Source organism: Musa acuminata, chromosome BXJ1-5 (assembly GCF_036884655.1).
Source record: "Musa acuminata AAA Group cultivar baxijiao chromosome BXJ1-5, Cavendish_Baxijiao_AAA, whole genome shotgun sequence".
NCBI classification, from domain to species: Eukaryota; Viridiplantae; Streptophyta; class Magnoliopsida; order Zingiberales; family Musaceae; genus Musa; species Musa acuminata.
In genome coordinates, this window is record NC_088331.1 from 5,542,353 (window position 1) to 5,565,060 (window position 22,708).

General features: G+C 39.7%; 4 protein-coding genes across 6 annotated transcripts; 1 reads left to right on the top strand and 3 right to left on the bottom strand.

Moving 5' to 3' along the window:
* Positions 1–980: 980 nt before the first annotated feature.
* Positions 981–1,942, bottom strand: LOC135674925 (probable glutathione S-transferase). The gene is made up of 2 exons (XM_065185188.1): positions 1,603–1,942; positions 981–1,447 (listed from the first exon to the last, which is right to left on the bottom strand). Exons 1-2 carry the CDS (start codon positions 1,912–1,914, stop codon positions 1,085–1,087), a joined length of 675 nt encoding a protein of 224 aa, XP_065041260.1. The 5' UTR covers positions 1,915–1,942; the 3' UTR covers positions 981–1,084.
* Positions 1,943–3,151: 1,209 nt separating this feature from the next.
* On the bottom strand, positions 3,152–5,100 carry LOC135674926 (transcription factor MYB60-like). Of its 2 annotated transcripts, XM_065185189.1 has the most exons (4): positions 5,065–5,100; positions 4,524–4,964; positions 4,180–4,309; positions 3,152–4,043 (listed from the first exon to the last, which is right to left on the bottom strand). In XM_065185189.1, exons 2-4 carry the CDS (start codon positions 4,654–4,656, stop codon positions 3,377–3,379), a joined length of 930 nt encoding a protein of 309 aa, XP_065041261.1. In that variant the 5' UTR covers positions 4,657–4,964; positions 5,065–5,100; the 3' UTR covers positions 3,152–3,376. The 2 variants fall into 2 exon arrangements, with proteins under 2 accessions (XP_065041261.1, XP_065041262.1); XM_065185190.1 differs by lacking the exon at positions 5,065–5,100 and having other exon boundaries at positions 4,453–4,541.
* Positions 5,101–5,845: 745 nt separating this feature from the next.
* Positions 5,846–7,536, top strand: LOC135673299 (presenilin-like protein At1g08700). Its single transcript, XM_065182163.1, has one exon. The coding sequence runs from the start codon at positions 6,018–6,020 to the stop codon at positions 7,290–7,292; it is 1,275 nt and encodes a 424-aa protein (XP_065038235.1). The 5' UTR covers positions 5,846–6,017; the 3' UTR covers positions 7,293–7,536.
* Positions 7,537–14,864: 7,328 nt separating this feature from the next.
* Positions 14,865–22,656, bottom strand: LOC135673300 (phosphatidylinositol 3,4,5-trisphosphate 3-phosphatase and protein-tyrosine-phosphatase PTEN2A-like). 2 transcript variants are annotated; one of them, XM_065182165.1, is made up of 13 exons: positions 22,426–22,656; positions 20,894–21,422; positions 20,334–20,435; positions 20,194–20,250; positions 19,783–19,848; positions 19,198–19,374; positions 18,992–19,078; positions 18,841–18,905; positions 18,651–18,727; positions 18,002–18,048; positions 16,222–16,352; positions 15,553–15,622; positions 14,865–15,416 (listed from the first exon to the last, which is right to left on the bottom strand). In XM_065182165.1, the coding sequence occupies exons 2-13, from the start codon at positions 21,299–21,301 to the stop codon at positions 14,952–14,954; spliced, it is 1,752 nt and encodes a 583-aa protein (XP_065038237.1). In that variant the 5' UTR covers positions 21,302–21,422; positions 22,426–22,656; the 3' UTR covers positions 14,865–14,951. The 2 variants fall into 2 exon arrangements, with proteins under 2 accessions (XP_065038237.1, XP_065038236.1); XM_065182164.1 differs by having other exon boundaries at positions 20,894–21,438.
* Between the last annotated feature and the right edge of the window lie 52 nt (positions 22,657–22,708).

Genomic DNA, 22,708 nt, shown 5'->3' on the forward strand with positions numbered 1-22,708 from the left:
TTAATGGGCTGGGCCCTAAGCATCTTGGTTTTGCGTTTCGGGGATGAATGCGAATCGGATCCGTTCAAGTACCATTATATGTGATTTATTAATCGAATTTGATAATATATGGAATTTTCATATTTCCTATATGTCTTCGTTTCTATTTAGAGATACAGGGTGCGTTTGGTAATTTTCTTAAAAATTATATTTAGTTTAAATATTTTATATAAAAGTGATACATATACATATATATGAATATATATATATATATATATATAATATAAAAGCAAAAATATTTTATCAATTGAATTATTTGTGAGTTTCCCACATGAATCGAATGAGTTCGAATCATTCTCGATAAAGAAATCAAGCCAAGATTAACCAGAAATATTTAAAAGATTTGTTAAATTAATGACTATTTCTATGCCATAAAACATTATTAAAAATATAATCAACACGTCATGGGAAATTAATTTTGTTAATATTAGAAAATAATATTTTACTCGATTAGATTTTTTTTTCTGAAACGTGGATTAAGAATCACTGATTTTGCATGATATAAGTAGTTATATTTACACATTTAATTGGTTTGTTTTTTAATATTTAAATTATATTATTTATCTTGTTTACATAAGATATTTGAAATATAATACAGTTTAGAAGTACAACAAGATCAAGGGTGATTTTTTATGTGATTTGATCGGACCTGTACTCTTAACTATGTTATTAAAGCTATGATTTGATGAATATATATCTATCACAATGTAGTCCCCACCCACTTAGTCAAACAACGACTAAAAAGCTCGCAAATTTACTAATGAATTTATGATGATGATGATGATGATATATATGCATTTTTTTAACATGGTTGGTGAGTTGATAATGAGATGTATTTTGACTATGTGGATTGCGTTGACTTTGTGTATACGTAGGAGTACCACCTATACATGATGACTTCTCTGTTGTTTGCCTTGTCATTAAGCATATAGGAGATGAGAGACATGAAATGGACTGCTCTTATTCAGTGCAAATACATTACAGTATGATTAATAATGCTTCACAGCACCATAAAATATCCTAATGACAAGCATCATCACCATCATTAGACTGAAGCCTTCGTAGCTGAGATTGCATGTTTCCTGGCTTGGAAGAAAGCTAGCAAGTTTGCTCTCTTAGGCAAGCATTCCATCACAGCATCAGACTTGAGAAACTCTTCAGTCCATTTGCACAAATTGGGATACTTCTCTTCATCGAGCAAGCTTATGCCTGCCACTTCTTCAAGCACACCCAGCCAATGAGCAATGAAACTGGCAGCAATGTCAACCATCCCTATGGAATCACCTCCAAAAAACTTCTTCCCTTTGAGCTCTTCCTCCAGAAGATGGAGGCATTCTTTTGCTTGTTCCATGAAGTTCTGCTGTGTTTCTCCTTCTGTCCAGCATGACATCCACAGTGCAAGTGAGCACTGCACACAAAGGAGCAATCAGAAGTTTAGTCTCGCCTATAAACTCACTCATCCAATAACTACAAGAAACAAAAACGAAACCCATAAAGATAGATTCAGCTGATGCTTGTGTTCCTAATAAAGCAGGAAGACATAAGCAGATGTATCTCCGAGACCTTATCATCAAGGAACCTGGACCAGAACCTGGCCACGGCCCTCTCGCGAGGATCCTTGGGGAGGATGGGGTTCTCTTGCCATGTCTCTTCGATGTACTCTAGGATGACGAGAGACTCAGCGATGGGCTTGCCATGGTGGAGGAGGACAGGGACCTTCTTATGGACTGGGTTGTACTCAAGGAGCAGAGTGCTCTTGTTGGAGAGATCCTCCTCTATATACTCATAGGCTACTCCCTTCAGCCTCAGAGCAAGCTCCACTCTGTAGCTGAAGGGACTTCCCCATGACCTGAACACCTTCACTTCCTCGGCCATTCTGCTTGCTGCTCTTCCTGCTCAAAATTACTCTGGTATTCGTATATATAGAGCACACTGAAATGATGTTACTGCGGGGGAGGGGTGGGTGGGTGGGGCGTAAAGCTTCCTCCGGTTTCTTTCTTACAGTGGAAGCTTTCTCGAGATACTTCCATGGAAAGGTTTGACTAGTATGCTGTAGAGAACAGGTCAACAAGCATGGCTACGCTGAAAGCCAAAGCTGGAGGAGTATGGTAAATGTGACAGGCGAAGCAAATCTAATGTTGTGTTCGTTCATTGATCAGTGAAGGGTGAAGAAACACAAAATTTAGTCAACCATCAAGTACAGTGTTGATGGAGACATGAGTTGACTTGAGATCCATGGTACTTTTCAAACATTACCTTACCTCATATAACTATGATATATATCTCTTTTATAAAATATTTATATCGTTTACCTTACCTCATCTTACAAGAAAATGTATGGCACACACTAAATGATGTCTCAGAGAAGTAAAACTTTTGGGTCTTACATCTTTCAATCTACCTACAGTCCATCAATTTTCTCAGCACTTGGATGTCTCACATCTGTGTATAGGATTTGATGCATGTTGCTTTCTTGATATTGACTGTCAGCTTGATCTAAATGACAAGCTTGAAGGTTGTGTCCCAAAGAAACACAATGATTCAGGTGCCAATTACTGATGAAGGCAATATTCATAGAATAAAAGCAGAACAGTAAAAATCGGAGGACAATGTGAGTTTTACTTAGGAACGCTGCAATTGTCAGACTTGACATTTGATGCAAAGGGAGCGGAAGACACATGAGCAAACAGCTTCCTGTTCTTCTTGGTTCCCTGCGATTTTATCCTTTTCTTTCCTCTGTAGTTTGTCCTCTCTGTGAGCTTGTCTTTGAGTCCAGTGCTTCTCTATATATGCCATAGAATGCAACCATCAAACTGTCATCTCCTTGATTACAGTCGCCACTAGAGACCAGATGGATCAGAGAGCGAGTGAGAGAGAGAGAGTCCACCTCACATCCTTGGTAGTTGGGGTCTCCTACTCCAAAGACACCAGCTGTGTTGGAAAGCCTGGAAATTTGTTGCTTTCATGTACTTAATGGTTCTGAAAATGCAAGTTTCAGAGCCTTCATTTCTCCTCTTCCTGTGCTTCCTCAGATTCGGTGGTCAGAGGCCCACTGACGTGCCAGATATAGAATAACAATGGTTTAACCCAGAAAAAGATGCAGATATACAGGTTGAGTTCAAGGAAGCATGAAGCATATATAGAACTGAGTGATTCATTGACATGATCGCATGCAGAAGCTGCTCCTTATTTAATTTACGCTTGCAACGAGAGACCATATTTACTTTAGTGCTTATTTCCTACAGTTTTCACGTTGAATGATGAGAGTCGAAGGTTGCAGTGAGTCACTGGACGTGCTCCTCGCTAGCTTTTGTCGTCGGCAACCTTGGGGGTGTCATCAGGAAAGCATGGCAGACCAAGAGAGACAATTAGCAGGGAGCTCCAGGAACCCATCTGTCTGCCCCAACGCCTCGTCGAAGAGCCACTTCTCCAACGAGGACAAGGGAGGTTGGCTGTTCTCCGCATCCTGCTTTGCCTCGGCATTCGCTTGTGCGAGCTGTGGCCCATGGATCTTTCCCCAGGAGATCATGCCGCTTGTGTTCTCGAAGGAAAGAAGCGAGTCCAGGTCTTCATGCGCCGCGGCTAAGCAGCCCACTTGGTTACGTTCAGCTTGTTTGGTCTCTTTGGGTGATGCTGCCGTGATGGTATTGCTGCTACTGCTGCTGCTGCTGTTGTTGTTGTCGGTAATGGCGAACTCTTTCTTCTTCGCTGCGGCCTTCGGGGAGGATCGCACCCAACCTTCAAGAAGCCTTGAGATGTTCTCAGTGCTGGAGGCGTAGATGGAGGGTGTCGGGGAGAACCTGGACAGTGGGAACTTCATCTCTTGCTTCACTGCTTCCGTGTTGCATCCTTTGGACATGTAGTCATGGCAGACCGGGCTTGTACCAGGAGAGATCACGTAGCTACCTGCAGTATCTATCATCTTCTTCTTCAGGTGCGTGTTCCAGTAGTTCTTGATGTCGTTGTCTGTTCTTTGGGGAAGGTAAGAAGCTATGGCTGCCCATCTAAGTTCGAGGAAGAGGAATTCAGACAAACCAAAGAAATGTGGAAGAATAATCAACTATATTCCTTTGATTCCTCTTCTTGAGTCGATAATTAACCTTTGACCTCGATCCGAAGGAATTCAAGAAGATTGATTACCTGTTGCCAAGCAAGGCTTGCAGATGGATTATGATTCCTTCTTCGTGCGGAGTGAAGTTGCCATGCTTGATTCCAGGCCTGAGGTAGTTTATCCATCTCAGTCTACAGCTCTTGCTGCATCTCATCAAGCCTGCAGTTTTCAGGAACAGTCAAAGGCATATGTAGAATAATAATGTTCGACCTTCTGAGGAAGAGAGAAGACAGAGTCTCCATGATGCTAGCAAAAGAACCATTAAAATCAAACAATTCGGTGTATATGATGGTTGAACTTGCCATGGTTTGGACGTTCCAACTCATGATAACAAACCAAGACAAGAAGGCCAGAGAAGCTGAGAAAGCATTACCAGTGTTTGTGGGAACTGATCTCCAGTTTCCAGGCCCATGCTCCTGGATATAAGAGACCAAGATGATGTCCTCTTCAGGAGTCCATGGTCCTTTCTTGATGCCAACCCTGTCACAGCATGGAGGCCTTCCCATTGCTGCCTTGGTCACTGCCTGCCTCAAAGCCCTCTCCTTCCCTCTCTCTCACTTCCTCACTCTCATCTTCCAGCTCCCTGCTTTCCTTTTCCCTGGTTTCCTTTTCCTCTGTCCCCTGCAGGTGTCTCATGAGCATGTGAGTCTCCTTTTCAACCATTTATCGTCCCACCCATCTGACTCATCCCCATGCCCATTTCTTCTTTGCCTTTTACAAAAGTCAAACCTCTACTTCCCCTCCTTTCTCTTTTGCTCCTCACGTGAATCACCATCACTGACCATTGAGCAACTCTACATACTGCCTCCACACACTGCAGAAGATAAGAAAAGCACACATACAATAATGTTTTTGCATTTGGGAATAAAGACCCTAAACTGAAGACATGCAAACCGAGTTTGAGTTTACATTACCGATGAAGCTTCTTTCTTTTTGTGTTTCAAGATGTTTAAACGGCCATGTTTCTTCCTCCTTTCATTAACATCTTCTTCTTCATCCTTTCTTTTCAATGAATGCCTTGTAACAGTTGTCGTCCTCCAGCTCTTGTGGACTACAAAACGCAGCGTGTCCGGACCAGGACATGGTGATGGTGCTCAACCAAATTAATTGCAGCTGGTTCTCGGTTGCAGTCGGAACCGAACTTTAATGCGTGCACGTGGTTTCATCTCGACCAAAATCCGACTCAAGATCTGAATCGCATACTTGTATTGATCATGCCAATTAGATGGATTTTCCAATTGGGTTCAGATCGAGAAATTTTGACATTCGATTCACCTATTACGTGGATTTAGAGTCGAATTATGAGTCAGATCGGCTGTGGGTTAGAGTTGCAGTAACTTTCAATTGGGCTCGACTTGAGTTGGACACTGTAGTGCATTTATGAAGAGAAGACATGCATATATATATATATATATATATATATATATATATATATATATATATATATATATAAAATTAAAATTAAGCTCAAAAGTATGAGTATAATATAAGGAGTATAAAAACATAACCTGAGGTGCATGTATAATTTATTCGGTGCGGTAGATCCGGCCCATTCAATTGAACCCGCATAAGACGAGTCAATTTGCTTTGATGGGTCTAATGAAGCTATTATGTCTCGGCCCAATGTGATCTATTTGGGGCTTAGAAGTATTAATTTGGCCCATTACCCGACCCAATCCAATCCCATCGCAAGGGGAAGACGAGGAAAAGGAGAGCGCACACACCCACCGAAGTCGCCGCCTTCAATCCTCGCCTTCTCTCTGTTCCTTTCTTCCTCCGGATCGTGATCGATCCCCGTCACTTCTCTTCCCCTGAGGGCCTGATCTCTCATTGTCGCCGCCGTTCGCCGCCCGTCGGACGGCCGGCGATGCAGCGCAGCGTATTGGACTCCCTCGGAGTCGAGATCATCGGGGTCATCTCCCCCGTCTCTATATGCATGCTCCTCGTCGTCCTTCTCGTCTCCACCCTCTCCCCCTCCGCCTCCGACTCCGCCGCTGCTGCCGCCTCCGCTACCACCGCTGCCACCCTCGTCTATGACGAGTCCCCTTCCGACCCTCCCGGCCGGCGGCTCGCCGGTGCTCTCCTCAACGCTGCCGCCTTCGTCGCCCTTATCACCGCCGCTACTACGCTCCTCGTCGTCCTCTACTACTACCGCTTCACCGGCTTCCTCCGGAACTACGTCCGCTTCTCCGCCTTCTTCGTCCTCGCCTCCATGGGCGGCTCCATCCTCCTCTCCCTCCTCCGTGCCGCCGCTTTCCCCCTCGATGCCGTCTCCGCACTTGTCCTCCTCCTCAACCTCTCCGCCGTTGGCGTCCCTGCCGTGCTCTCCCCTGCCGTGCCCGTTCTCCTCCGCCAGGCCTACCTCGTCGCCCTCGCCGTCATCGTTGCCGCCTGGTTCGCTCGCCTCCCAGAGTGGACCACCTGGACCCTCCTCATCGCCCTCGCCCTTTACGACCTCGCCGCCGTCCTCTGCCCCCGCGGCCCCCTTCGTGTCCTCGTCGAGCTCGCCTCCTCCCGCGACGAGGAGCTTCCTGCCCTCGTCTACGAGTCCCGCCCCGCATCCGCCTCTGTCTCCCACGCCGTCGCCGCCCTTGGCTCCGTCGAGCTCCAGCCCGTGGAGCCCGCGCCCCCAAATCCCACCTTGTCCAACCGAAACGTGGATCCAGATCGCACCATTGTGGAGATCGAGAGTCTCGAGGAGGAGACCTCGCCTCTCGTGCCGAACGAGCCATCCAGCAGCGGCAGCGGCGACGCACGGCAACAAGACATTGCTGCCGAGAGGGAAAGGGAGAGGGAGGGAGAGAGGAATCAAGATCCTTCCTCCTCCTCTTCGTTGCCGGGGCTTGCCTTCGAGAGTGATGCCTTCGATACATCGAGGGGGATCAGACTTGGCCTCGGGGATTTCGTGTTCTACAGCGTGCTCGTAGGAAGAGCAGCAATGTATGATTTAATGACGGTTTATGCTTGCTATCTTGCGATTATTTCAGGGCTCGGATGCACATTGATTCTGCTCTCCATATGCCGGCATGCACTTCCTGCGCTGCCCATCTCCATCACATTGGGCGTGGGGTTCTACTTCTTGACACGGTTGCTATTGGAGCCATTTGTCGTTGGAGCATCAACGAGCCTGGTGATGTTCTGACTGACCGCACTTGCTTGATTTGTTCCTTCTTCTCATAGTAGATATATGTAAGGCTTGATTGTTCAAGGATACTGATATATCATAGATGACTAAGTTTTTTCTTTTCCGATACCATATTTTTGCCCCTTGTTGATCTCTTGTATTGCTAGTAATTTTAGTATGAATTGAATAACTTTGTCAGTAGGAAACTCTCTAATTCATAACAGGCTAATTGAAAGTAATGTTTTTTGGATTGCTTGAGATATATCTTGTTGCACTCTTCATTTTGATGTTGTGAATTAACTGATATCAACGATGTTCGGCACCACTATTTACAAGCCTATTTTTCGTCATCATTTGTATTGCTAACATATCAAGCTACAATGCATAATTTAGGATTTGCCAGGTACCAACTTATGATGAATAGAAAAATTAGTGAGAAGTTCGAGACCGTAAAATATAATTAAGTACTCATGTGTCATTGAAATCATTTGTCAGTCAAAACTACACCATCTGACTGTATCATTCTTGCTATGATCAATTTAGCTACTTAACCAGTTTTTGTACCTTGAGGGACATGTATAACCTCATCACAGGTAAATCATGGTTATTACAAGAAGCTTTTGTTGGTCAAATATTAGGTTTTATTTTTCAGGAAATGGTGTTTTTCTATCGACGCTAATTCACATTCTTGATTATCATCAAATTATTGAACTATATATTACATCCAAAAATGTTGTGAATGTCTTTCAATACTTTGGCATGTGTATACTTTGAGCTTGGGACAATATGGTCAAAAGTTTCAAACCCATTTATCATCAGCTCTGGTGTGCACTATATCTGCTTATAACCAAGAAGGGGCAGGTTTTGGAAAGTGTCAGATGCATGGAACATTGATCCTGCATATGAGAGGTGGTTTCTGCCATCCGAATTGCTGAATGTGATTGAGTCAAATTCCATGGTATTTTTTTTTGTCTTATATTGATAATTGAGACATTTCTTAGTAATGAGTTGAAGTTGTGCCTTCTGGTTGTTGCAAGTTTTTTAGCTTTGTAATGTATCTCTCCTCATCTTTGCTGAATTTTGCTATATTTTATGCTGATCATAGGATAGAACAGTCCTGATGTTTGGGCAGACTGAATCACATCACAAAAGCATTAGGGTTGATTTGGTCAAACATCAGGCCATTGGAGACCACATTGTGTTGGAAACTTTTCAGGGTTGATTCAGTCTTCTTAAACATCATTTTCCAGGATAAAATGATGTAATATCACTGGACTTGTCTATCCATGATAGGTAGGATATGAAAAATAGCCATTACACTACACAAATATGGTTGAAAATTAAAAAAAAAGACATGGATGTGTTTATGGGTACCGAGGCAGCAAAAATGTGCTGTATGTGGCTTTATTTTTGTGCTGATGATTTTAGCATATATATATATATGTGTGTGTGTGTGTGTGTGTTATATTGCTATATGGGTTATATTGCTTTCAATATTCCATGTTTCTTTCCATCTTTAATGTTATAAGGAAGAATGTCAGGTAATTTATTTTCTTATTCTTCGTTTCTATGTTCTTGTACATATTACATTGCCTTCTTTTCTCCCACTGTTTGTTTTCTTAGTCTTCCTTTCTATGTTCCTGTACATATTACTTTTTCTTCTTTTTTTTCCCCATTGCAGCATGCTTTTACCACATTGATGTTTATAACACAGATTTTGTGAATGGTCGCTTTGCTGTTTTCTTTTAAATATTCATACTGAGATCAAGATCTCGCAGATGGAGGTATTATAGGGTTTTATGTGACTGCTATGTTGAGTTTTCCGTTGTAATGAGTCAAGTGATCAAGGTTGGTGTCCAAGAAATATGTGTATTCAAGAACGAGTTAAAGCAGTTTTGAATGCTAACATGGAATTGTGCTCAGACATTGTGGGAAGTCTGTGAGTTACATCTCGTCACAAAGTATGCAGCTGCTAGAAAATATATTGGATGGTTTGTGGAATATGGTGGTGTCATTTATGTGTTGCTGCTTCCTTTAATTTGTCATCATCGGTGCAATCATTTGATGCTTCCCCACAGAGAACATGTACAGATTTGAAACTGAGCTACGTTCGTATTTTTCTTCTTCTTGAAAAAAGGAATACGATACGATGATACTTCATCAATAATTGCCATCTTTGATGCGATCATTTTGATGCGATCAAGCTACTATTTACTTTCTGGTCATTTAACGAATCTTATAGGATGGGGCTAATTAAGTAAGTCAGATATCCTTAACATTTTGGTTGGTAGACTTCAAAACAATAAGCATGAAAATAATAAGTAAAGAGGAATTTTAACATTTCAGTCGGTGATAACGAATAATGTCGTTGGTGGCGGACGATAGTATCAATGAGAGTTGCGGGTGCATGTTGTGGATAAGGAGAGTGACGACGATGTGTGACGGCTGCTCTACATTTGCGTCGATACAGACACAATTGTTGATCGATTCTTTCGTCGCTCTACATTTGCGTCGACATAGTTGCCAAATAATCTTTTCGTCGATTTGTATTTGCATCAGTGTCGTCACGATTGTCGAGCGACGAAAGGGCCAGTCGACATCTGTATCGACGTCAACATAGATGCAGAGTGGCGAAAGGGTCACTCGACATTGACGCAAATGCAGGGCGACCCTCACCTCTCATCGTTGCTCTCCTCATCCACAACAGCTACTTACAGCCCCCCAACTATCACGAACAAAGTTATAAACGAGGTATTTGATGTAATGTTCATGTATGTCAGTACCTTTCGGTTTTGTTAATGCTTTGCATAGCATGTAAAGGGTTGGTCGTAGGTTTGGCAGCCCCATTTTGGTTGGTTTTGGTGGTCATTTTAGACTTGTAAACGAATGTTGTCATGTGGGCACTTTGGGGATTTCGATCTGTAGTAGACCATCTTGAACTCTTTGTTGTGCGACCATTCAAAGCTTGCGAAGTTATGTTTGTAATTTGCATTGGCTATCATATGTTTGCTAAAATGGTTGCTTGTGGATCCTGAGTAAAACGCTTCCTCTAACCCGTCTTCTCTTTTGCATGTCCTTAAGGGATAGGAGGTTTTGGGGAGGCTAACCCTTGGCGGATGGACATGCAATGGTGCCGCACGACTTAGGCAAAACTAGTTAAATCCATGACAGATAGTATCAGAGCAGGACAAGCACACTTAAAAATATTTTGCATGCAAACGTGAGGGACCTAGTGGAGCTGCATTGAGGGTAGCCAGCACATGCGATTGTTTGGGGGAAATTGGCGTTGAGGTGTAGGGAAAAGAGTTGCTTAGAGGAGCGGGCATCCAATATTGACATTGAGAAGAACGACCAATCTTTCACGTGAAAGGCACCAGAGGACAAGCGAACTAAGAAGAACGTGTAACGTACAAAGGTTGGGATTGGCTGAGTTTGAGCTATGGCTCGACGTTGGCAACCAAATTTGACGATGCTCAAGATAAACAGGGCGCTTAGTAAAGTATGAGACCTTGTAAGGTGGGATGGGTTGCTCAGCGATCAAAAGAGTTATACAACGCTTACAAAGGTGAGGGGAATTGCTAACTTAAAGAATTCGGTACTTATACAAGAGCTTGTATGCAGACAATGGAATATCCGTAGTCATCTCAAGGTGATCGAAACTCGATACCGTGGAGCATTGAGACTTTCTGTTCGATATGGAAAGGATGCGACCATTGGAGGCTAAAATGTGCAGCGAGTTCAGTATGTTGCTAGGCCTTGAGGGGTACAACGAGAGTTGTATTAGCATATAGTCACAATCTAGCAAGTGCATTCGCAGGGGCAAAACAATTCACAGATTGCTCAGCAAGGTAGAGTAGTTCAAGAGGATGGTTATCTTTGAAACTTATATATAGAAAGATGCAAATAAAAAAGTTGCTCCAATGAGATAGATATCTAGGAGGGAGAAGTCCTGACTCTCCAGATGGTGAATCATGTGCAATAAACCACATATGTTGAGGGGTATCTCAAGATAATAACTCCACAAAGCTCAACGAACCAAGCAAGTGGTGAGGATTGATCGCATGATCACACATAAGATAATGCGATGGTGGACGCATTTCGAGATCAAGTGAGGGAGCGACCTAAAACAACACTAAATTAAGACACACTTGGAGCTGATATGGAGATTGGACTCAATAGAGGGCTGACCCATAGAATGGTGGGCGTGAGGGCCACCATCAACTCAATGCAAACCGAGGGACATAGCAACTTGGGTGGAACTTGGTGAAGTATCTAGGTCGCATGATGGGAGTCGGCATAGAAAACAGAATTTGGAGCGGAGGCACGAAGCTTTTCTCAAGCAAAAGTCAAGGACATGAACTCTCGTAGAGGCAAGAGTGGAATAATGTTATTCTGTGGATCCCTCATTCTGATGGAGTGAACTCATCCTACATGATGCCAACGAGAAGGGAGCTTCGAGGCATATGCGCCTTATCTCAGTGAATCATTTGACAAAGGAACTAAGGTGACTTAACTTGCGGAGACGAAGTTAGGGTCAGAATGCCTTGGCACATGGTAAGAGGACGCGAAGACGGGTAGTCTTGAAGAATATACTATAGTGCTCTCATTCGAGTTACTATGAAGGAAACGGTATGCAGCGGATATTATATTGGTGGGGGCAGAAGCTTAGGATCTAGACAATAGTGCACCAATTTCAATAAAGTTAGTGGACTTCAAGAGCTGCTAGGCAACGAACTATGCTAGAGCTATGCTTCATTTGGGTGTGATTCGAGAGCGAGTAGATAAAGGTTGATTACCAAAGGAACGAATGCAATTGGAGGTGGCAAAGGCCCTGCGATGTGTTGGCAGAGGCCACACATGGAGAGATCGTAATCTAAGTGCATCCCACAATGATCAGAATGCAATGAAGATGTCACCGGGAGGCAACATGGTGCAATGGATCATGGTGGAACAATTCAAGGCAATACAACACACATGGGACAAGTCCTGCGAGGGATTAGGTCATACATAGGTATGATCGGGAGCTACTAGGAGCTCCACTTCGGTGAACAACATAACGGTAAAATGGGCTATGGATTCAATGAGTGAATATCATGATATCGCAGAGATGGGTCTTCCATACGTGCATCAAATGAAAGTCTTGGTCACAACATATAGGGGTTGTGTACTACCGAGGGGGAATTCCGAATGTAAGTACTATTGAGTCTCATGGGAGAACTTGATTATATATAGATATGATCGAAGCGGCTAGAGAGTTGAATTACTCCAAAGCTCATATTCGTTTAAGGGAGCCTAACAAGTCAAATGACAAGGCCGAGTAAACGAATGTTGCTACCAAAGAAGCTAACGAGAACAGAATCGGCGTGAGTCCTATAACATGATGGCAGAGGCCATGTATGAGAGTTGCAATTTGTCTTTTCATCAACCAAGAGGAACTGCTCGGAAAACACAGATATGTTGAAGCAAGTGGTCGAAAGAGGCGAGGAAGCAACGTCGAGTCCAAAGAAACTTAGCTACCCAAAACCAAGAATCAGTTAAAATGGAAGTGGACTCGGATGAGTGCCACGGAGGCGGATCTACCAATCATAAAAGAAAAAGATACAAATGCATGACAACAGATAGTAGTGTCATGGGCATATCAACCATAGTACCACAAAGGCAGGACTTTCGTGGAGTCATCGATCTCTTGCTCTCATAGAGGGGGAGCGTTAGTTGTAAAAGGAGCCGAGGAGGTAGAGAATGCAGAGGCAAACTTCTCATCAAGTTAGTCGAAAGTGGAGGACTTTGGGTCGATGAAAGAGTGCTTAACCAAGGAACGAAATAGGTAATATGCTGTGTTGTACCTTTGCTACTCAAAGGAGTAGTCGGTAGAAATGATAGAAAAGATGGTACAATCCTATAGATGACCAAAACTATTAGAGACTTGCTCCAAGTCGGGGCGAAAATTTTGCTCTTCTTAGAAAAAAAATTCTTGCATTCTAAAAGTTCAATGGTAATGAGAAGACGAATTACAATAGCTATCTCCACACAAAGAGTGCAAATACTTTGAGTGCTTCGAAAGTGTGAGCAAAGAGCAAGTGAATGTTAGTAACTAGCTCAATGCATGAAGTACAACCCTCGAGGAGGTAGGTGAAGTCGAGTAACCTTTGTCTTCTCAACTCGAGAACGAGCGAAACCGAATGTCTCAATTCTCTTATTTATCTAGCAGAGGAGCTCTACACAGTTCAAAGACCCTTCAAAGAAATCTAATGGAAGACAATAGTTGTCAAATCCTCATTAATGGTGATCGATGCTGCTAAGAGTAGACTATCTGCTTCATTTCTATAAAAAAAAATAATAAAAAACGGAAGTGGTGCGAATCTACTTGAAAGTGACAACTAAGTGGAAGAAGAATTAATGGACAAATTTTATGGAAGAAGGACCCAAAAACTTCAAAGTCTGCAAGGTGATGCTCGTTAAAACTCCAACAAGCATCCACCCAGTTTAAGCAGCATGAGGCATTTGAGAGACTAGTGTATAACAAGAAAAGTTTTTTCCTTCATCTGAAGGATCTGCGGGAACCAACAAGGATTAACATAACTCAGCAAGCCCCACACTTGAGTCAGAGTCATTGGCGAGTTGAAGTAGCATAGCAAATTAAAGTTTGACTACTCAATAATAACGGTGGAGAGCAATTGGGAGCCAAGAGCCACGTTGCAGTTAGAGCAGAAGATTGAAGACTCAGCAAAGCCAAGGAGATGCGGCGTCTGCAAAGGCTTCAATGAGGACGTCGAAGGAATAAGTAGAAGAGAATGTGATGGACAAAGTTGTAAATGAACTCATATATGTTCGTACCTCTCGGTTTTATTCATATTTTGCACAAAATATAAAGGACTGGTTATAAGCTTAGCGACCCCATTTTGGTTGGCTTTGGTGATTGTTTTAAACTTGTAAACAAAGGTTGTGTCTTGTGAGCACTTATGGAGATTTCGGTTTGTAGTGGACTATCTTGGACCCTTTGTTGCGTAACTGTTTAGAGCTTGCAAAGTCTATGTTTGTAATTTGCATTGGCTATCATGTGTTTGTTGAAATGGTTACTTATGGATCCCGAGTAAAATGCTTCCTCTAACTCGTTTTCTCTTTTGCAAATCCTTAAGAGACCATAGAAGGTTTCAGGAAGATTGACCCTTAGTGGACGGATATGCAAGGGCGCCGCATGACTTAGGCAAAATCAACTAAGCCCGTGACATAGCGATATCGTCGTCCACCACCACTAATTGAAAATTAAAATTATCATTTGACTCATTATTTTCGTACTTCCATCGATAAAACATATGACGATAGGATAAATATAGTTAGATGTTTCACTTTTAAATATTTTAATATAAATTTTTTAAGTCTAAAAATTAGAATGCTAAGAAGGTCTAATTAAATAAGGTAATATGTAATTAACCCATCGCTATTTGATATGAAAAATTTACATCATCACTTTACTTTACTGGTTGCTTACATGAACAGTTGAATTCCATTTATCTTCAAGAAAGAGCACTCAAGAACTGAATTATCTTTTGGAAACTTGTGAATTGGCACAAATATTCATAAATAATAAGAGAAAAAGAATGTCCAAGAAATGCTTAAGATACAAAAAAATCGACAATTATTTCCAACATCTGTCAAGATAAACATTGTCACATTGCGCTACTCGCTTTCATATTCGTCTTCATCGCCAAAGGAGAAGACAGAAGCATCAGCTGCAATTGCCTTGAATTCACTAACAGCAGCTGAATTTGCGACAACAGCTTCCTCCGACATCAGTCCACTCGATCCTTCTGTAGGTGCTTTCTTAGCAACCATGGCTGCTGCTGCTCCATCTTCCAGAGAAGCTTGTTCGATGCCTGCTGTTTTATCATTCGGAGAATTGGCATTTTCACCTCTGGGAGACCTGGTTTCTTCTGCATCACTATCTGAGAAGACATCATCCTTGTTATCCTTGTTCTTGTTCGAGGTAGAAGATATTGAGCTGCTGTCTCCTTTTGGTTTTCCAGTGGCCAACCTTCCATCAGAGTCTTTGTTGACATTTGTGCTCATTGGATTTTGCGAACGGGAGTGATCATAGTCCACCATCACAATCTCAACCTGGAATCCTGGAGAAGGTATTTTCCTCTGCCATAGAAATCATAAACAAGCATTACTGGAGTTGCAGAGTCAGCTCTTGTTAGATTATGAATTGGAATGATTCAATTTTTTCTGGTAATTAAGAGTTTCTAATAAAGGATTACGGCAACAACCAAAGCCTTACCTTGTCGAACCCATCAAGCTCAGAAGCGCTCAAGGTCACTTTGTTGTCTATCATTGACGTATTCAACCAACTGCAAGAAACATGATTTTTCATATCGATCATGTTAATCTCATTAAAATTCTCACAGAGGAATAACCATTCTATTCGGGTGCCTTGACAAACACCTAATCAAAATATTAGCTAATCAAGATCTGTGCAAATGAAATTAATGAACAATTATTAGCATTGAGTAAAATGTATAGACAAGTTTATCTAACTAAACCTGGTAGGAAAGTTCAATTAACCTTCGTAAAAGTAAAAAAGAAAAGTCTTGACAAAAAAATGAAAACACATTTTTACTAAAAAGAATATTTTTTTTTACTTTTTAATATCTGATTGATGAAAACCAAATTTCTCAACCTGAGATATTATGCCATTGTTTGTTAGCAGATGTGTTAACATCAGGAATACTTAGCCTCATGGTTGTTCAGAGTATACTTGTCTGTCTCATTGGACAACTACTAAAATGCTTGAACCAGGTTAATCTTTTTCTTTTAGAACTTGGAAATAATATCACTGTTTATTAGCAAATGTACCTGGTAAGCAACATCAGAAATAGGTTAAGCTAAATCTAAGAAGATGAATTTTTTAAGCTAATAAACCAAAAAGAGTATAAAATAAATTCGTCACCAGTAAAAATCTCCTTGGCGGTCATGGAAATGTACTTTGAAATCACCAGCTAACTCTGTCAGACCAGGTTCTCCCGGTATAGCAAATATCATGATACCCTTTTGTTTTGACTTGAACCAGAAATCCTCTGGCTGCAAATAGTTTGAACAAAATCTCTTTTTAAGATAAAAAGACGCAAAAGAAAGGGAAGATTATGATGACCTAGAGAAAAAGAAAACATATGTTAAGCATTTAACACCAACTATTTGGTGCAGCAATATATCAGATTAACATACAACTATTACAACAGAAAACTAATGTTCTTGAGTCTTGGCAATAAAATGGTTTACAATATGCAAAGAAGGTTCATGTCGTTCTCCACTCTGATTCACAAAGTAATTGATAGAAGATGAAGATTAGCTGCTGCTATGTGTCATCTGATGAGAATTGCGAATTGTCATGTTACTAAATGGTGTTGAAATATCATGTATTCCACTATGATATTTATTCCACTATGTAAATCTGCATGGTTATTTGTCTATTATCAATAGGCATGTAGAAATTTATACCTATATTTCAAACCAAATTGAGGTATGTCCAAAGCACACAATTCATGATCGATGAAACATCTGGCAAGGGATTCACTATTTTAATTATAAATCAATCTTGTGACAACAGTCTCCAAAGATCACAGGATTCATCATAAAAACCAGTTTTAAGTTACTAAGTCAACCATAAGAATTGGTACGAATTTTTTATGTTTAAAAATCTGGCTAAACAGTTACCGGTTCTCATTATATCATTTAGTGCAATCAGTCGCCTAGCCATTCAAATTGTTCCCCTTCAACAGGGGATATGCTGCATAACACAACATGAAATCGAGAACATGGAAGATTTGGCTGAAACACAAATGAACCACTGTCAAGCTAACATCAATTTCTTAACCAAGAACAAGAAACTTAGCAAGTTAAAGAAGTCAGAGAAATGCTTCCTTAACATTTAAAACACTTTGACAAAGATAAACCTTATTAGTTATTAGAAATTTCCTAAAGTTTTAACATAGAATAGAAGGTAGAGATAAGCTTTAGAAAAGCCTCTTTTAGCCATTTCCTCAGCAGGTCCTTTAGCAATCTTAAGACGAAAATGCATCACCTATAAAAGAGATGATATTATTGAACAAATTATCATGCATAATCTTGTTACAACTAACATTTTTTTATTTAATTTATTTTCTGGGCATGCCCTTTCTTGGATATGTACTTTGGGGCTTAAAGAAGAGATAGAACACATGAGTACAAAAAAAGAGCACGATGATGTTAGTTAATTTTGGTATAAGAAACTTTGCATGCATTCAGTAGAGGGAAAACTAGATTTCTTGGTTAATTTTGGATGTTTCTGTAGAAAAATTCACTATGATCCATCAAAATACATGCATCTCTGTTTTTATCCATTTGGAATTGTAATCTTGCTGCAACTGTATAAAAAACAAGTGTTTTGTCAGTATGACTTGGTATCTTGCACTGTCTAATGATAGATTAGCACCGGCAAATTTGATTTTTATACCTGTCTAAAATAATCCTCTTGAAACTTGATTATAAATTTTATCACACATTTTTTAATTAGGGTTTGACCCAATTGGAATTTATATAACAATCAATTAAGCCTTCAATCCCCATTCCTAGATCAGAAATAGACTGAGCAAAACATAAAGCTGAAAAATATGAATATTTGGAAAAAATTATGAAGCAAAACACAGATCAGAATTATACATAAAGCTGAAAAAAGAAGTTGAGAAATATACCATCAGGTCCTTGGTCTTGGGATGTTTTTTTGTTGAAAAGAGGGCACCTGGTTGATGCAAAATCACAAGCATTAGACATAAAAGCAATAAAGTTGATTCTAACGCATATATATATATATACACATATACACACACACACACACATATATATATATATATATATACATATACATATATATATATATATATATATATATATATATATGTCATTACAGTGTTTCCCACTAGTAGTGAACAAGCAACATCCATCCCTAATGATTATGAAGAATAACTAGTACAAAAGCTATCTTGAAGTTGGAGCTACAGTGCAAGTTAACTTTGAACCATATATGAAAGAGATCTGTTCCAAAACACTTGCAAGTAGTTTATTTTTCAGAATTAAGTAGTGAGAGCTTATGTAGAGAAAATTCAAATTTCCTATGGCAAGGGATTTTAACAAGTTCCTATGCATTACCTATTAATCTTTCTTATTCAAGTGACCTTGATTTATTTTAATAAATTAATCAATATGTCAATAACTTCCAGAAAGGCTAATTTTAAAATAATAAGGATTACCAGGATTAATGATAACTTTTTCATTAACAATTTCCTTAACATGAAAGCATGATAGATGTATAATAAATCTAAAAAAGTAGAAATCTTCTGATACCATTATGTTTGCTGACGGTAATAGAAGGTCTGATCCAATATGGGCAATTATAAAGACGGAAGCCCCTAAGCATGCACCTGAAGAAAAAAATTGAAAATTAAGCTTCGAGCTCCATGCAGTTCCAGATATTCACTCTAAGAGTACTCTGAATTCTGAACTCTAAAAAAATGATGAATTGTTTTTGAAGTACCTGCGCCCCGGTTGAACTTCACCATTGAAATATGTTAGGATGCAACCAAAATATCTCACATACCTCTATGAAAATTAAGATGGAAAAATCAGGCATTTAAGAAGACTGCTAGGTGGAAAAGTCATGAATTGGTATGAACAAGGAGACTGACAATCTGACTTGGGATGATAAGCCCCTTTGCGTCTATACATCGTTCTTTGTTGAAGTGGTCAATGGACTCATCAGCAGTTGCAAAGAACTGGACAAGAAAATATATAATCATTAATGAATTCCTTGAGCCATCATTCAATCAACCAGTTAAGATGGTTTGCCTATTACTGATCACAATATCCAAATATGCTAGGCAATGCGTCTCACCCCTAAATATAGAAGAAGGCTTGAAATCATCAATCCTGTCCTTTCAATACCAGCTTTAGCATGAACAACAACCACATTCTCAACATCTTGCTGTAACCATGATTTGGTACTTTCACAAAACGATGCTATAAGTTGAATTGGAGGGCAATTATATTCATCAATGGGGAAACAAGCAACCTGAAATAAGCAATATATATCAATCCAACCTGAAATAAGCAAATATACATCAACACATATATCAATAGGGGGTATGATAGGTTGATTTGAAACTTCGCATCAAGTGGTACGCAGCACTAAAAAGATTCGATACTGACTTTTTTCGACAGGTTTCTGTAGCTTGTTTAACAAAGAAAAGAACACAAAGCTGAAAAGCTTCCTCAAAGTACAGTGTTTTGAAAAAGTTTGAATGAAAACAATGAGTTAGGCTTGTGATCTAAAGGATAATTCTATAGAGAGAGACTAAGAATTACACCACAGCACACTAAAACAGAACTTCTACAAGAACTTCAATATACAACCAAGAAATTTTAAAAGATACTGATACAACCAACAAGAATTACTATTAATGATAAATAGGACGCTTACCTTTCCCTCAAATAAAGATGCATCGTACAACCTCTCGGAACAAAGATTATAAACTTTGTATTTTCCCTACATAGAAAAGTAAAATAAGAAGATTGTGGAACCAGCATATTTAAGGCTGAAAAAAGCATATTTACGTATATATTTATGAGTATGTACACACTTCTTAATGCAGAAAAATCATGATGCTGAGACAATTCATCAAAATGTCATGTCAAATGTCTGGAATAAATTACAAAAGGTGCTGGGAGACATTCCACTGCATGTCTCCAAACTATTGAATATTGTTGTTACAAATCCGCATGTTGGTGAATGGGAAATAGTTTTTTCCTCTGATCTTACAGTGTTTCAATGAATGCAATATCTTTACAAGCATGATAGTTGAAATAAACCAGTAGATCAGTATGATGAGACCTTGTGTTGTGTTTCTAGAAACTTAATCACTTCTTCCATATGATTTCGATAGAGTCCCTGCAGAAGAGTAATAGTATATGTTAAGTTAGAAAGGCTATAATGGAAGCCAACAAGATGGTGTCAAAAATAAACCAAATTACCTCAAAAAGCCCAAGAAATCCAGAACTTATGTAACCTGAAGGGAAGCCCATCGCAATTATTTTCTCTGTAATATATGTCAGATCTAGATCAAATTCTCCATCCTGAAACCAGGGACAAAACACCTCTTGGTGAACTGAAGCTGAAAACTTTTAGAATAGTTTGCATAAATTTATGACAAAGATTATGAAAAAATTAGCAATTAACAAAAAGAACTATTGGGAAGCTGAATCACAATATTACTTGTACATCATTCAGCCATTTTGAGAAATGTAAATCAGAGTTCCCAATAATATTCCAGTTCACATAGTGTAGGAGTGCCAACATATATAGGTACGAAACCTTTTCATCTTTTATCTAAACATAGGTCATCCTTTGGAGCAAGCTTTTAGGAAAACCAGAAAATACACAATAATAAAATGACAATTTATATCATTGCCATGTTGTCTTCCAAGAATTGGTATACTTATCATGCTAGGCTACTTGTAAATGTAACTAATGTCCATGTAAGCCAGATTTAGAAAGACAAAATAAATTAAACAAGATAGATATTCATAAAAACCTGGTATCGTTTTTTGTTCTGTGAAACAATTTGGCGAGCCTTGCCCTGTACAGTCTTCATTGCAGTTTTGGATGAGTCCACTAAACCTTTTGTTAAGGACCCCCAGACACCAGATTGTAAAGTGGTTGGGTCGTGCTCAACATTTTCATCCTTTGAAGATAAGTTAGAATATAGAAGTGATCCAAATCCGCTAGTGAGACGTTGCAAAGTTAATTTTCCTGCATTTCCAGGTTGTGAATCTTCTTGATGAGATTGTTGTAAATTTCTGAGGCTCTGTGCCCATGAGGATATGCCAGTTGACAGAATCGATGGTATTTCCCTTAATGTTGTGTCTTGTTTAGTAGAAGCAGTGTTGCAGGTATCAGTTGATGAAGATGAATCGACCTTTTTGGAGTCTTGCAAGTCCATTTTGTATACAGATTATAAGCATCCAATATCTAGTCACAGCAACTCATATAAGCAGCAACTGACGAAGCATGACATTTTTCACCATACTCAAAGATAACTTATGTTAGCCTCACCAACTTCCCTGGCAAAGAGGATCCCTATAAGAAAAATCTTATGAATAAGCTTGCAACTTCAAAAATTAGGAATAGAAGAAACTAAATGTCTGCTACATCTTCTCTCTAATCTGGAACGTGAATAAAACTAAGCCCTCAGCAAATTCTCAACAACTAGTACTTGAAATCAAATTTTGTACAAGTTAAACATCATGTGCTTAGAAGAAAGTGAATTGGTTTAGGCTTCAGCTAGTAGAATAGACAGCAACAATTGGCAGTGGGTAAGTGTAATAACTGCCTAAACTGATGACGAACAACAAATATTAGATCAAGATTGGAAACTTCAACGCTCTCCAACTAGGTTTTGGAAATTTGATCTTTGAAGGTATTAACTAGTTATGATAGGCAAATAATGACTAATTTACTAATGCTTGGGTGATCGGGGAAAACAGAATACTGGTTACAAGAGAAGTGTTAACATAGCACTTAAGGAAGGTCAACCTTGGTTACATCACATCGCAATGCAATTGGAAAGAAAATAGGAAGACAAATATTCAGAAAAGAGGCCTATGCGACACAAAAGTATATTTCAGACCTAAAATTAAGAAAGAAAATGACATCGAGGGTCGAAGAAGTATGTCGCAAAGTCAAAAATTAACTTTATATTTAGGTCACTGCAGGCAGTTTTAATGTTCAACCTTACAAGATTGAGCAGAGAAAAGTATCACAGTAATTTTTCCCCGCTAAAAGCATAATATAATTCAGACATCCACAGATCATATGGGTAAAAGAAACAATACAGAGTATACATATGAACTGAATTGTTCGTTCCACATTTTCCTGAAATGTTATTGTGCATCGGCCATCAAGCTGAACTACATAAAAGCAAAGGAAGATAATCATACGGGCACGATTACGTGGCTCACAGCAATGGCAACAACACATAAATGCATTTAGATCAAATCTATGAACAAACGCAGAAATGTCCCAGAGATCAAAAAATGAAGGGCATGATGAATCAACAGCACATACCATTAGGAGTTGAAGATTACAGATCCAAAAGAAATCTAGCACGACCCATTCATCAGACCGTCTCCCAAGACAAAAAGAGGGGAGGAATTAGAAGCAGAACAGGGGAGGCGAATTCAGGGCAGCACGGATCCCATGGGCAAGAGACAGATCTGAGAAAAGACACGACGTAGAAGACATCTCCGTAAGATGAATTAAAAGGGATAAAAAGAAGAAGAAATAAACTCTAATTGCATAAATGAAGTAATGTTGGGTACGCCCAAATCTACTTCATGAAATAATAATT